The sequence below is a fragment of the Magnolia sinica genome, chromosome 9 (genome assembly GCF_029962835.1).
Source record: "Magnolia sinica isolate HGM2019 chromosome 9, MsV1, whole genome shotgun sequence".
NCBI classification, from domain to species: domain Eukaryota; kingdom Viridiplantae; phylum Streptophyta; class Magnoliopsida; order Magnoliales; family Magnoliaceae; genus Magnolia; species Magnolia sinica.
This window is the reverse complement of record NC_080581.1, coordinates 75,043,325-75,056,737: the sequence shown is the minus strand read 5'-3', so window position 1 is coordinate 75,056,737 and position 13,413 is coordinate 75,043,325. Positions and strand designations below refer to the sequence as shown.

The 13,413-nt window shown below is 41.0% G+C and overlaps 1 protein-coding gene across 1 annotated transcript; it reads right to left on the bottom strand.

The window, feature by feature from the left end:
* Positions 1-800: 800 nt before the first annotated feature.
* On the bottom strand, positions 801-12,906 carry LOC131255699 (protein MICROTUBULE BINDING PROTEIN 2C). Its single transcript, XM_058256492.1, has 5 exons — positions 12,595-12,906; positions 12,426-12,509; positions 9,676-10,041; positions 6,977-7,195; positions 801-1,148 (listed from the first exon to the last, which is right to left on the bottom strand). Exons 1-5 carry the CDS (start codon positions 12,790-12,792, stop codon positions 981-983), a joined length of 1,035 nt encoding a protein of 344 aa, XP_058112475.1. The 5' UTR covers positions 12,793-12,906; the 3' UTR covers positions 801-980.
* Between the last annotated feature and the right edge of the window lie 507 nt (positions 12,907-13,413).

The window sequence follows — 13,413 nt, the reverse complement described above, 5'->3', positions numbered from 1 at the left end:
GGAAACCAAACCTCCTCACTCAGATGCAGATAGCCACAGAGATATTATCCAAATTACAAGCAACAACTAGTGAAGGGAATGAGGTTCAGCATGGGGAATCCCCCGAACTAGACATCATCCCCAAAACGAACCCTAGCGCCATCTCCCACCTCAAATCCGTACCCATCTTTCATTTCCAAAGGAAAGAGGTTGAGTAAATGGAGCACGACGTAGTCCACCAACCCTCATAGGAGAAAAGCTGGCGATGATTCGTCGTCTCCACAGAGGAGTCTTCCACCCTGAATCTCGAGGCCCCTTTGCCTAACAAGAAAGAGTTAAAAAAACCTAGATAGCCACTATAATGATCACATCAACCTGATTTTTGACGCATAATTGCATCATCGCATTTGAGATAGCGGAATGAGCGGCTCCAATCTTGCAGTCTGAGGCAAGTGCACTGAAGCAGGGTGACTGATATTCCTCCTAACAGCCTGGATATTTAATTGCAGCACGACCCACGTATGCATAGACTAAGCCACTCATCAGGAAAGCCAATCTCATCATCAGATGGGCCACACAAATGACTTGAACGTGGACAGTTGACCCTCCATTTTTTACATTCACGTTTGGCCCATCTAATGGGTGTCATATGAACGAAAATAAGGGGTCCTACAATTTTCATAGTATTGATGTCCTACACAAGTGCCATGTTGGCAGAAAGATGGTATGGTACCACAGGTAGTACCTTGCCTCAATATTTTTGGGCCACAGCTTCATTCATGGTGGGACGGCCTGGATCTCGCAAGCATGTGCCCTAAAAATGATGGCAATCTTAAATATATTTCATTAAAAAAAGAAGAAGAAGAAGAAGAAGAAGAAGAAAGACCATTTTCACAGTAAAACAACACAGGTCATTTCTACAATAACATATCATACAAAAGCAGAGGTAGTGAGCAAGCATTTCAGCAGCAGCAGGCACTCTTGATGTATAGAAACCATTGCTACTTCAGTTTGTTGGGCCCAAAGACAAATGCTTGAAGCTTCAATCTCGCTGCAGCGGCAGCGGCCAGCGATTCCTCACTGGGATTCTCTTTTGCGGCAGCAACGGCTGCGATGTATGCCTTTCTCGCCTCTTCCATTTTCTGCATCTCAGCTTCATCGACGGTTTCCTGTTTGTAGGATACAAAACCAATGTAACATAAACACAGCAAATATATACAACTACAAATACAAATGGCAAGATATGGTTTAAATTGTATGCACCACATCATCGGAGTATGTGTGAAAAAAGAGAGCTATGACGACTCAAGTGAGGGGAGATTGAAGAGGTGAATCAAGGCAAGAATGTGCCAGATCTGCACCAATCATTGGGTGGGTCCAAATTAGGTCAATCTGCTCATTGGTTGGGCCACACTCATACCTAGAAAATAGACAGTTTGAAAGAAATAGCTATTGGCCTACAATCAACGTATGCGTGTGGCCCACCATATCTCGAGAATTCTCTCTTGAATGGTGCCTCTATGGATTCTCCTCCTCTCTTGAGCATCACTTAAAAGATGTTCTGTACAAAAAGGTTTGTTACTCCAAGTGAAGGTTAAGAGGTATGTATTTAGGAGGCCATTGGCAAGGGATGCAAGTTTCCTACAACAGCTGTCAAGGGAAGCCAATAACCAAAGGCTCTGTGGGGCCCACTGTGATGTCTGTGTGACATGACATCCTCTTCCTCTCCATCCATCTGTTGTGCCAGGCCCATGTTAGGACACGAAAATCAGGCAGATTCATAACTCAAGTGGGATACACCACAAGAATCAGTGGGGAGTGTATCCACCATAACTTGTTGTGGCCCGCAGAAGTTTCAAATCAGACTGATATATGCATTTTCCCTTCATCCTGGTGGGAATCACCTTATGAACATCTCAGTGTGCCTGAGGAAGATTTCACCACACCTCACGTCCTAACACGAGGTGTGATGAAACTGGTGGATGGAGTGGGATGTCACATGGACATCGCAATGGGCCCCAAAGAGCTTTTGGTTACACGGGCTCCTGTAACAGGTGCAGGACATTGTGTGTCTGTTGCAAAGCAACAGTTCTATTCCTTTGAATTAGTCAAGGAGGTATCATGTATGTATTTGGGAGGCCATTAGGGAGCAGTGATTCCATTCCTTCAGGGTATTCATGAGGGGATATGACATAACACATGCACATTGAGATGTAATTTTATAAATTAGTATTCTAAGAATTAAAAATCTCTGTTAAGAATGATTTAATATTAAATTTATTTTTTAGAATATTTAAGATATACCTCATACCCATAGTTTGGGGTCAAACGACCCTAACTCAGATCCATATTGCGGGGTAAGAATATAGCAGGTGATTTCTCAATTTAATCTTTTCCGTTTTCCTAAAAGAAAGGACCGTGGGGTCTCCACTAGCAGTTTGTGCTCTATTCCAGTAGGGTCGTTGATGGATTAAGGTCCAGAATGTGCTAGAAGCTCAAGCCAAGGCTCTTGACTTTAAAAGCACGAAAGATTGGGTCGACCTCGCCCATCTCTACTATGCATAACACCAATAGCTTTGGACATTTTTTCCCTTGTAATTAGTCTTAACGACATTGGTTAGGAGAAGGCAAGTTCATCATAAAAATTAGCTGCTTCGCAAGGAACAGTTGAGGTTTCATTGCACAAGGGATGGCATATATTGCACCACTTCCTCTCACTTCTTGTAATGCATGCAGGCCGCATTGACCTCTTCTTCTTTGCGTGTAGCTTGCACGAAATGTCTAATTATGGAAACCATGCCACAATGCTCCATGTGGCCCACGTTGATAACTGTGTAATGTCCACTCCTTACAACTGTTGCATCTACTCATGTTAGGACATAGGCCAAAAATTGGGCAGATCGGAGACTTGAGTGAGCACTAGCAAGGGAAACTGTGAGGATGAGCCTGAAGCACAATTTAAAGTGGGAGCAGCACCCTGTTGGAAGGTTCCTGCTACAATAAGTTTCTACTACCTAGAGGTTGGATTCTCTAGAACACTTTGTGCCCATTCTTTGGTCAATTTGAAGGAATAGAAAAAATAAAATAAAATCAGAGAGCGTTTTTCTACAGATGAAGAAGTTAGTTTTACTATATTGATGATGTGCCTCAAGACCAACACAACCTAGGATGAGAACCATGTTTTGCATAGCAGGGTCATCTTGCACTACATGCTACTTTGCAGAATCTGCCTCGAGGGTAGCTTGCAATAGCTACACTAAGGTGCAGCGTGGGGCCTGACCTTGCTGGCATGCGGGTCATGTTGGCAATCATGTAACGGCTAAATCATGCAGCTAACTACTCAAGCATGACCACTCATTTTGTGGAGGACTTACTCGCCTTTTTGGGGCATGCACGCAAGGTGCATGCATTTAATAGTTGGATTAGGGTTGTATTGGATCAGATTGTGTTGGGACATCAATGGTGTCAATGCAAGGCTCTGTAATGGTTGACTCACAAGATCCTGGATGAAAGAGGAAGGTTGATGTCTGGTTTCTTCTTCTTCTTTCTTCTTCTTTTTTAACATTGGAAGGTTGTTCGTTGGTAGCCGAGAATAAATTTTTTGCAGATATATACCACTTAAAAGTAAACCCCGAGTTCCCAAGAGAACAGCTCCAATGATGATGATGATGACTAAAGAGAGAAATATTGAGAGTAAATTATGGAGAGAGTATGAGGAACAGTCATCTCTTGCATGTGGGGCTTTAGAAGTTTGCTAATGTCCATCGGGTTCAGCCTAAATGAGGTGTTAAAAGTTTACAAAAGGAAGAAGGCATGGAGGAAAATATTGCGGAAACCTTTTTCTGCTAAGTTTTCATGGAAAAATTAAAGCCAATTTATGGACACCCTGGTGCAACCTGGTTATCGAGTCAATGAGATCTCGAAACCCAAATTACAAAGAAATTGATAAGAGTACACCCACAAGAATATTAGAGTAGAGAGGGAGCGAACTTTATTGATATCAAACTTCTCTTACAATACTTCAGAAAAACTCACACTTAGAAAAATATTGTAACGCCTACCTCCAACACTCCCTTTATAGAGACATAAATGAATCTTCAATGAGAATCCCCCAAACTTAGAGATTGATTTCGAATCAATATAATCTACCTAAGATGGAAAAAAGCCTAATATTAGTAAAAGAAAATCTAGCAAATAATCCTCCAAATCTTCATATTAGCCCCTATATCTTCAATCACATCTCCCCATATTAAATCACATCTTTAAATCAACCCCCATATTTTCCACAAATAGTAAAATGCAAATCTTGATATTTTTGAGCCCCAAAATCTATAAATAAGCAGTCCAAAATCAGTACATATTGGGCCCTGCATCAATTCTCCCTAGCTTTGAAAGAACTTGTCCTCAAGTTGGAAACCAATCTCAACCTTTGGACTTGTACTACCTCTGTGACAAATCTTCTTTTTCTTTGGTGAAAGTTGGTGGTGCAACCCTAAGCGTTGGTTGGGCACGATCTTTGTTGAAGTCCACTATAGATGATGTCTCTTTCACTTGGACTTATGTGGGTGCCAACTTGTTTGTTATAACTTTAAAATTCTTCGTGGATCCCGAAACACATGTCCTATTTTTCCTACCACAATCATCTTTTGCAAAGATATTTCAATTTGAATGTTAAGACCTACTTGTATGTCTATCAATGTAACTGCCACTATCATTAGATTCATCAATTGATCCATTGGCGAATTCAAGTGTAGGTCCAACGTCAATGCATCAATAACTTCAGTGTCAACTATTTCTTCTACTCCGTGGATCTCTTTGTCATTTCTGAAACTTCTACTTCATTTAAAAGTTCACTGTCACATTCCAACAATCAAAGGATTTGATCATTGGTTTTTTCATAAGTCGGGGTTACCTGTTGTTGGTTAGGACCTCGGTGGAGACTTCCCCTATGGGTCCACGTGCTCCAACTTTGATCTCCAGATTCCCTCCACACCAGAGCTCTTCCACTTGATTAGTGAGATTGCCTACCATATGCATGAGTTGATTTACTCGCTTTATAAGTAAGTGGATCAATTGGATTACTTGCACAAACTCTTCTTTTGTCACCCGCTTTAAAGCCATCATAAGATGATGTAAAGCCAGCAGTTCCCCAACAGTCATCCACTCTGATACCAAAATGGTACAACCCAGTTATTGAGTCAATGAGATCTTGACACCCGAATAGCAAAGAAATGGACAAGAGTACGCCCACAAGAATATTAAAGTAGAGGGGAAGAAAACTTTCTTTTTATATCAAATTTCTTCTCTTACAATACTTAAGACAAACTTACAAATATTAGAATGCCTAACACAAAGTAGAGGGGGAGAAAACTTTCTTTTTATATCAAATTTCTTCTCTTACGATACTTAAGACAAACTTACCCCCCCCCCAACAAAAAAAAAAAAAGAATGGACAAGAGTACATCCACAAGATTATAAAGTAGAGGGGGAGAAAACTTTCTTTTTATATCAAATTTCTTCTCTTACGATACTTAAGACAAACTTACAAATATTAGAATGCGAGAATCCCCTCTAACTAAGAGGTTTGACTCTCAAGAGTTTCAACACCCGGTCAAGGGTTCAAGTATCCATAGGTGGTGGTGAAATTCCACTATGGGGTGAGTGTGTGGGGGTGTATGTGCGTGTGTAAAAAAAACCTAAGAGATTGATTTGAAATCAACTTAAGATGGTAAAAGCCAAATAATGGCAAAAGCAAATCTAGGAAATAATCCTTCAAATATTCAATCACATCTTCGCATTAGCCCCTATATCTTTAAATTAGCCTCATATTTTCCACAAATAGTAAATTGCAAATCTTGATATTTAGGCCCCAAATCTATAAATAAACAGTCGAAACTCAGCACACGTTGGGCCCTATTGTGGACCGTAAGCCTGCATTACACCCTCATCCACTATGATGTCTGCCTTCCTAAGAGCATGGAAGTAGACAATAGCCTGATTTCAGCATAGATCTTGAATCTCCTTGATTCAATCTATAGATCTAAAAAGGGTAATTTCTTTAGTTGAACAAAGTATGAAGTGAAGCGGCAACAAGCACAAGTGCAGGAGTAGGGAAGCATCTGTTTTAAAATGCTAGCAAGTATAAATGAGTAGGAAGCTAGGGCTAGAGTGCAAGTCTGAAACGCAATTTGTAGTGGGAGTGGAAACTAGCTAGAAGGATCATGCAACTAAGGTAGTTTACTGAACCACTTGCCTAATACAAAAAATTTGAAGACTTGAGTATTCATGAAAAATCAAAGCTGGTTTGTGGACACCCTCAATGCAATAAGATACCTGCCTTCCTGAGAGCATCTAAGTAGAAGATAACCTGAGTTCTGTACAAATCTTGAATCTACTTTGATCCAATCTGCAGATCTAAAAGGGTGGTTTCTATAGTTGCACAAATTATGCACTGAAGTGAAGTGGCAACATACACACATGCAGGAGTAGGAAAGCACCTGTTTTAAAATGTAAGACTAGGAAGCAGGAGCTGGAGTGTGAGTATGAAGTGGAATTCTTGGCATGAGCAGAAACTAGTTAGAAGGATAAAGATATTGCATTGGAATTTTCATTCATAAGACAGGTCCATGCCCTCTGGGTGGTGAGCAAAAGAGCTAGCCACTTCCGTGTGTAATTGGTTGTGGAGTGGAGGTTGTCTACTATTATGAGATGGGCAAGCAAATTTGGAAGTTACTAGTGTAGATAAGGTAATTGGATTGAAGAGATTAGAGAGGTGTCCTTGGAAAACAACACCTCTATATGCCAAAAGAAAGTGGGCTGTAGAATACAACCAGGTTTAGGAGATCATTCCTCCAAAAAAAAAAAAAAGTAATTTCATAAACAGACCAATAATTTGACGTGAATAAAAAGGAGAGATCAAGAATATCCATTTTAAGATGATCTTGCTATGTAACATTAAAAAGAAAAAGGAAAAATAAAGAAGAGAAGACTAGCTTACTATAGGTTCAAACTGATCCAAGGGATCCTGATAGGTATTCTTCTCCTCAGCATATGATTGTGAGCTAGTCTTCCCCAACGTTTGAAGAACCTCCATAAATACTGAAATTTCGCCTTGCATAGTGTCTAGATCCCCCTGAAGCTTCTCAACTTTCCTAGTAGATGTCATTGCTTCCCACTGTAATTTTTCCAAGGCTGCTTGCTTATCTGCAAGTTTAATCTGTAGAAGGAAAGGCAAGGAATTAGTTTCCATGGTTCTGAAAGCAAGCTTAATCTGCTTGCTAATCTGTATAAAATTCTGAAAGCAATGAATCAATGGTTTATAAAATTCTGAAAGGAATGAATCAATGGTTCAGTCATATATAGGTGCCCTACGTGTCTGTCGGCAAGTTGCTACATCACAGACGCATGTTTAAATAATGGATAATTATGGCCTAGATATTCTAATGTAGAATGCATACCACTCATGATCTTGGGCAACACATAAGAGGATCAGCCAAAAACACATTCAAAATAAGGGTTCCATTCCTTGCCCGAGTGGTAGACTCTGAGGAGTTTCAACACGAGGTCTTGGGTTCGAAACCCATAGGTGGTGAAATCCCACTACGGCGTGTGTGGGTGAGTGGCGGGTGCGTGTGTAAAAAAAAAAATTTTAATTTTTTTATTTTTAAAAAAAAAAGGGTTCCGTGACAAAAATATAAACCAATATGTATGCTATAAAGGTGAAGAAAGTGAAGATGTACAACTATCCAAAAATGCCATAATGCTACCGTCATGCAATCCATATTCATTTGAAGGTCTAATTGACACATCCTGCAATAAAGCTTGTGACTTGACTCAATTGGAACAACCCTGCATATGCAACTTGGATAAGTGCATGCAGTTGCTTTGGTAAGTTTTTGACAGGTTGAACAACATCGAAAAGAAGAAAAGGATATAGAAAATATTTGCGGGGGGGGGGGGGGCTCTTAACCTGCTGCCATTTCTGTCATAATAAATTTTATTTCCGGTCAGGGAAAAAAAATCTACGAGTCCTAAGTAATTCTTGAAATATGAAATTCAATTCTCTGTACAATATAATGTTTGATTAGGTCTCAGAAGGTTTAAAATTCAAATATTCCAAAAAAAGAAAGAATTTACAGAAACTGTCACAAAGAATCATCTAATTTAGCACTGTCAACAGGTAGGGTTTGGGTCCAGTCATGGTGTAATCGCACTCAGACCCATCTAATAGGTCAGGTTCAGGTCTTTACAAGTTTCGGCCTGAGAACCACATTCAACTATTCAAGGTATAGGCACTGGACCTGAGTCTTTTGGGATGAGTTAGCCATTAATACAATCCTGGGGTCTTAGAAAGTGGTGCTAGCTTGTGACTGACAAGATGGCACTGACGTAGATGCCAGATATCACTCGGCGGCTTTTGTTAAGGGAGAAATGGCCCTAAGAGAGGCCCTGAATGTATGATAAAATAACTGAAATGCCGTCATACTTATAACCCCTGTAATTGGGAGCCCCGTGGAGCCAACCATGATGTCTGTGTGACATCCACTCCTTCCATCCGTTTTGCTATATCATGTAGTACAATGAAAATATTTGAAAAGGCCAATGGGTTGATCATTGATTGGTGCAAACAATCAATGATTTGTTTCCACCAATCAATGGTAAAGGACGAGTCTACGTATTACATTTGTATTCATAAGAAATGAAAAGGCATAACACCTATATATCTATCCAGGGTAAATAAATTTGTCCATAATGTTAATGATCCATTGCAATGGAAATTAGTAGTTACATACTTATATTCTAGGATTAGAGGTTGAGGACAGAATTTACTTTCATTATTTTGTTACAGAGAGTGATCAGCATCAAAAGGTAACCATTTTAGGTGGTGAATCATCCTAAGATAGTTCTCCACAGTTTTGAAAATGGGGGTGACTCATCCTGCTCACAAGTGGCCCTCATGTGCAAGCTATTGAGACCATCCAATTGTGGGGCACATTCTGTATGCAGAATGTCTCTAAAATCAAACTCATCAAGCAATCCTAACAATCCAATTGATGGCTATCAAATGTACTGTTAAAAGTAAAATAGTGAGTGGCCCCAATTCCAAGGGCAAAATCATATGGTTACAATCATCTTCTCAATGTAAAATTTTGGGTTATGCTCCATCCACAATTAAGGAAATTGGACAGCCAGAATTGCTAAACAACTAAAACATGTGTAAGGTTGAAGAATCAGCATCATTTATGAAATGGTGGTGAACCATTGTCAGAGTCTAAGTGTTGTATTCTAGCATTTTTGCACAGCACACTCTTAAGAGGAAGTACTTCCATCTTCGATTAAGGATTCTTTTCAGCCAATAAGATGTAGACATGGAGCCTACCTTCTCGGTAATCTCAATTGTTTATATGATGGGAAGAATGGTAGATGGGAGATGCCCCAAAAATCTCCTCGTTAGATTATTCTAACCATCCGACCTGACCCTGTTAAATTTCGAACATCGGTTGCTATTGTCCATAGTCCTTGGATAGGATCACTTATATTGTAGATAGTCTAGTACGGCCCATCCATGATGGATCCCACCAGATCAACAACTTGGGTTACTGAAAGGTGAGGCCCACTGTATTATTTATAGGATGAACAAGAAGATCAAATGACACCTCCATTCCTAAAGAGTATTTAAGTAATGCTTATAAATACCTTGGCATCAGAGAGTTGCAAATGAGCAGATTTAATTAGTGAGTCTTTCTCAGCGACCTGACGTTTCAGTTCATCAAGTTTAACATTAACTGAACTCATCTGGTTCATCGAATTCTCCGCAGATTTCAGTACTTCGTCTTTCTCTAATAATTTCTTCTGTAGGTCCTCCACCTGTTTCTGCAGCATTATCAAATCTTCCTTATCCTTTTCTAGTGCCATCGCTCTTGATGAGAAAATCGAAAAGTCATCAACAGAACCATCTTGATTGTCTCTGTTGTTATTTTTGCTGGAATCATTTTCTCCAAGATCCCTTCGCTTTTTAGAGGGACCAGTTTGAGCTATTTTCCTTCCTTTCAGGTCACCAATCTGAAACGCCAACAAAAGAACTCATTTGGTTACTCCATAATTACATATTTCTCCCATACCTTGAAATTTTTACTTGTTACTGCAGAAAAAATAGAAAGCTTATTTCGCAAAGAACTGTACATAGAAGACAACAGAGAATGGATTTAAATACTAGGGTTTATGGCACCTGCAACACACACAGAGGAGATAGATAAATGGTGAGTGATACTGAGTACAAGGATGTGGCTACATACGTCATGGGCTAAATGCCTAGAGAGAGAAGGATTTTCATGGTGGGAAACCCATGCCCATGTTTTCCAATCTTGGGGCCCACTCAAGGTTTAGATTTGGCTCATTTTGAGGCTGACATTCTAACGCGAGCCAGCACAACAGATGTACATGTGGATGTTACATTGTTGTCATAGTGGGCCCCACATATCCATTGTTGCAAGGTCCCCTCATACCACGCTAACGTGCAAGCTAAACGCAAAAGAGGAAGAGATGTGGAAGCCCCTGCTCTTGCCAATGAAAAGACAAAAATACCCCTTGGTTGAAGGGCCTGCCATACTCAAAAAACTACTTGTGAACCCCCCATCTCTGTGACTAATTGCAGGGGTAACAGTGACCAAATGCTACTCGTGCTACATATAGTATAGATTATCTAAAACCTAATCGACTCAACTGAGTCATATCAGTTTTGGTTAAAAACAAAACGAATCACCAGGCAGAAAACAGCACTGAAACCAACCAGAATGGGACGAACCAGGGTAAGTCATGTGGTTTCCGTCTCCAGGCAATTTTCACACTGAAGCCACTATTTAAACCATGCAACAGGATCATTGAATGCAAAACAAACAAATGCAGGGCTGTTTTCTTCCATATATAGAAACTTGGTACAAAACTGGGGAAACAGAGAGATACTTTTCCACAGAACTGCATAGAGAGGACAATATAGTAATTGACTAGTAAACCACCAAATGCAATGGTTTAAACTATAGTTCTGATGCGTTTTGGTTTTTAGGCTTGGCGATACAACTAGGGCTGAAACTTGGGTTTGGATTGACCCAACCCGAGTTCTGGTGGGGTTGGGTCAAGTTGTCAGCTTCCTCCAGTTGGGTTAGTGTTGGAAAACTCCAACCTGATTTGAAATCGGGTTAGGGCTCGGGTTGAGCAAATTCATGTCAGGTGATGTCAAGTTGGGAATAATAACATGTATTTGAGTCGGGTTGGGTCGATTCAGGGTTAAGCACAGAGGAATTTGGACTGTGTTCGGGTTGGATACTTGGGCTAGAATTCGGGTAGGGTCGGGTCACATTGAGGGTTGGGTCCTCTTCAAGTTGGGTCAAGCTCGGTTTGACCCTCAACCACACCCAACCCTCCCAATTGCACCCCCAGTAACAATACATTCTCATGTCTGTATTAACGAGACAGCACCGAGTCAAAATTTCCACCAATAAGGACTAATGGTGCATATTGTCTAACATGTGAGGGTATTGGTTTAGAGCCAGACATTGTGTGCTCCACTGCCAATGTTTTAACTCCATCTGAATTCTACTTTCCGCACTCTTTTGGTGCGTGGGATACAGGATGTTCGTTTGGTGGTGCCCTACTTGGCATGTATGGACCAAAAATTAGGCAGTCCATTCATCAAGGGGGCTGCACCAGTACAATTCAGACTGTATAGTGTCCAATCTTACATCAACATTAATGACAGCCATGCATACTGTCATAGAAAGGCGATGTTTTCAAAAGCAGCAGCATCAGGTTGCAGACCTATTACATGTAATGGACTGGCCAGTCATCGAGCAGCCCATCTGCAGTACATCAAATAGTTACCATCAGTCAACCCTTAGAGTCATCCATTTCCAATACACATGATGACTGGGCTGACCTGATTTACAAACCGTAGCACAATGTAGTAGTGCAACCCACCTTATGGACAACCCAGATCTCCCACACAATTGGAATGTACCCACTATGTGAGCAACAGACAGGATCATCGATGGACCAGGCTGTCCTGATTATTGTGCTGTTGCAACCCAGATCTCATACATGACAGGCATGTGCCTCCACAAGCGATCAAGAAGATCATGGATAGACGAGGCCAACCAGATTATCATGCCACAGCACATGTGGTGAGGCCCATCTGATGGACATTTGCACATTCTCACAAGCGACTGACAAGATAATGTATATAATTCAGGTCACACTAAGCATAAGCTGTACGGCCCACCTGATGAGCGACCCAGATCTAGCGCACGGCCAGACATACACCCAGATGAGCGATTGGCAAGACCAATAGATACAATCTAAGAACGACGAAAAAGAACCAAAACAATCAACACTGCCTGAGAATTACAATCAAGACATAGTTCGAAATTCTGAAAGACGACAATGGCTGTTACCTTTTTTGGGTAGGATTCCCTCGAAGGCGTTCGAGTGTAGATCATCGACGCTCGCCGCGTAAATGACGTATTTGCCCTCCGATCCTACGCAAATTTACCCATCAAATACAGAAAAAGAAAAGGAATTTGAGAGAAGTGAAATGAGGAGAAGAAGAAGAAGAAGACTGACCATTAGGGATTCGACGAGGGGGACCATCTCGACGAGGTTCTTGAAGAGAACTCTATCGACATTTCCGTTGTTTCCAGGGGCATTTGAGGAAGCTGAAGAAGACGAGCGTTGTTCTTCCGAGAGCCATGAGTTCGGATCTTCTCCAAAGCTTCCGTTCCCACGGAGATCGACGAAATGCTGCTGCTGCGGCTCGAACATCTCTAGGAATTTCTTCAAGCCGAATAAACCCTAGAGAGAGAGAGAGAGAGAGAGAGAGAGAGAGAGAGATTTCGGAGGAAGATCTTGCTTCTCTACAGACGAGTTCTTTTTCCGGTTTGAGTAATTTCAAAGCAGAAGGAAGTGGGATTAGAGATTGACCCTGAACGTTAGGAGATTTACGGAATTGCCACTGTCTTTCGGTAAAGTGCAGTAGGCCGGCTTTTTCTACAACGGCTACAGAGGAACCGATCCCCTGCAATTATTGTGTGTGTGACCCATCTGGGTGTACGTATGGCATCCAAGCCGTCCATCATGCCCAGACTATCATGAAAATCTTACTCACATAAAATCATGCTAATAAACTACCATTTAGTTCACGAAATGAATTTGATGGTTTTTGGTAGTTTTCCATTGTTTTATGTGGTGTGGCCCACCTGATGATTGAATCGAGATGAAATTTGAGATCTTTATTGCCCTTTGATACTTATGGACGAGTTGGATTCTATATAAACACCAGGGTGGTTCTCACACAGGTGGCCATACGAAATTCCAATCTACAACCGTCATTGGAGGAATCGGTGTCATAGTACAAGAGACGGATCGTGATTGGGTGCGACACAC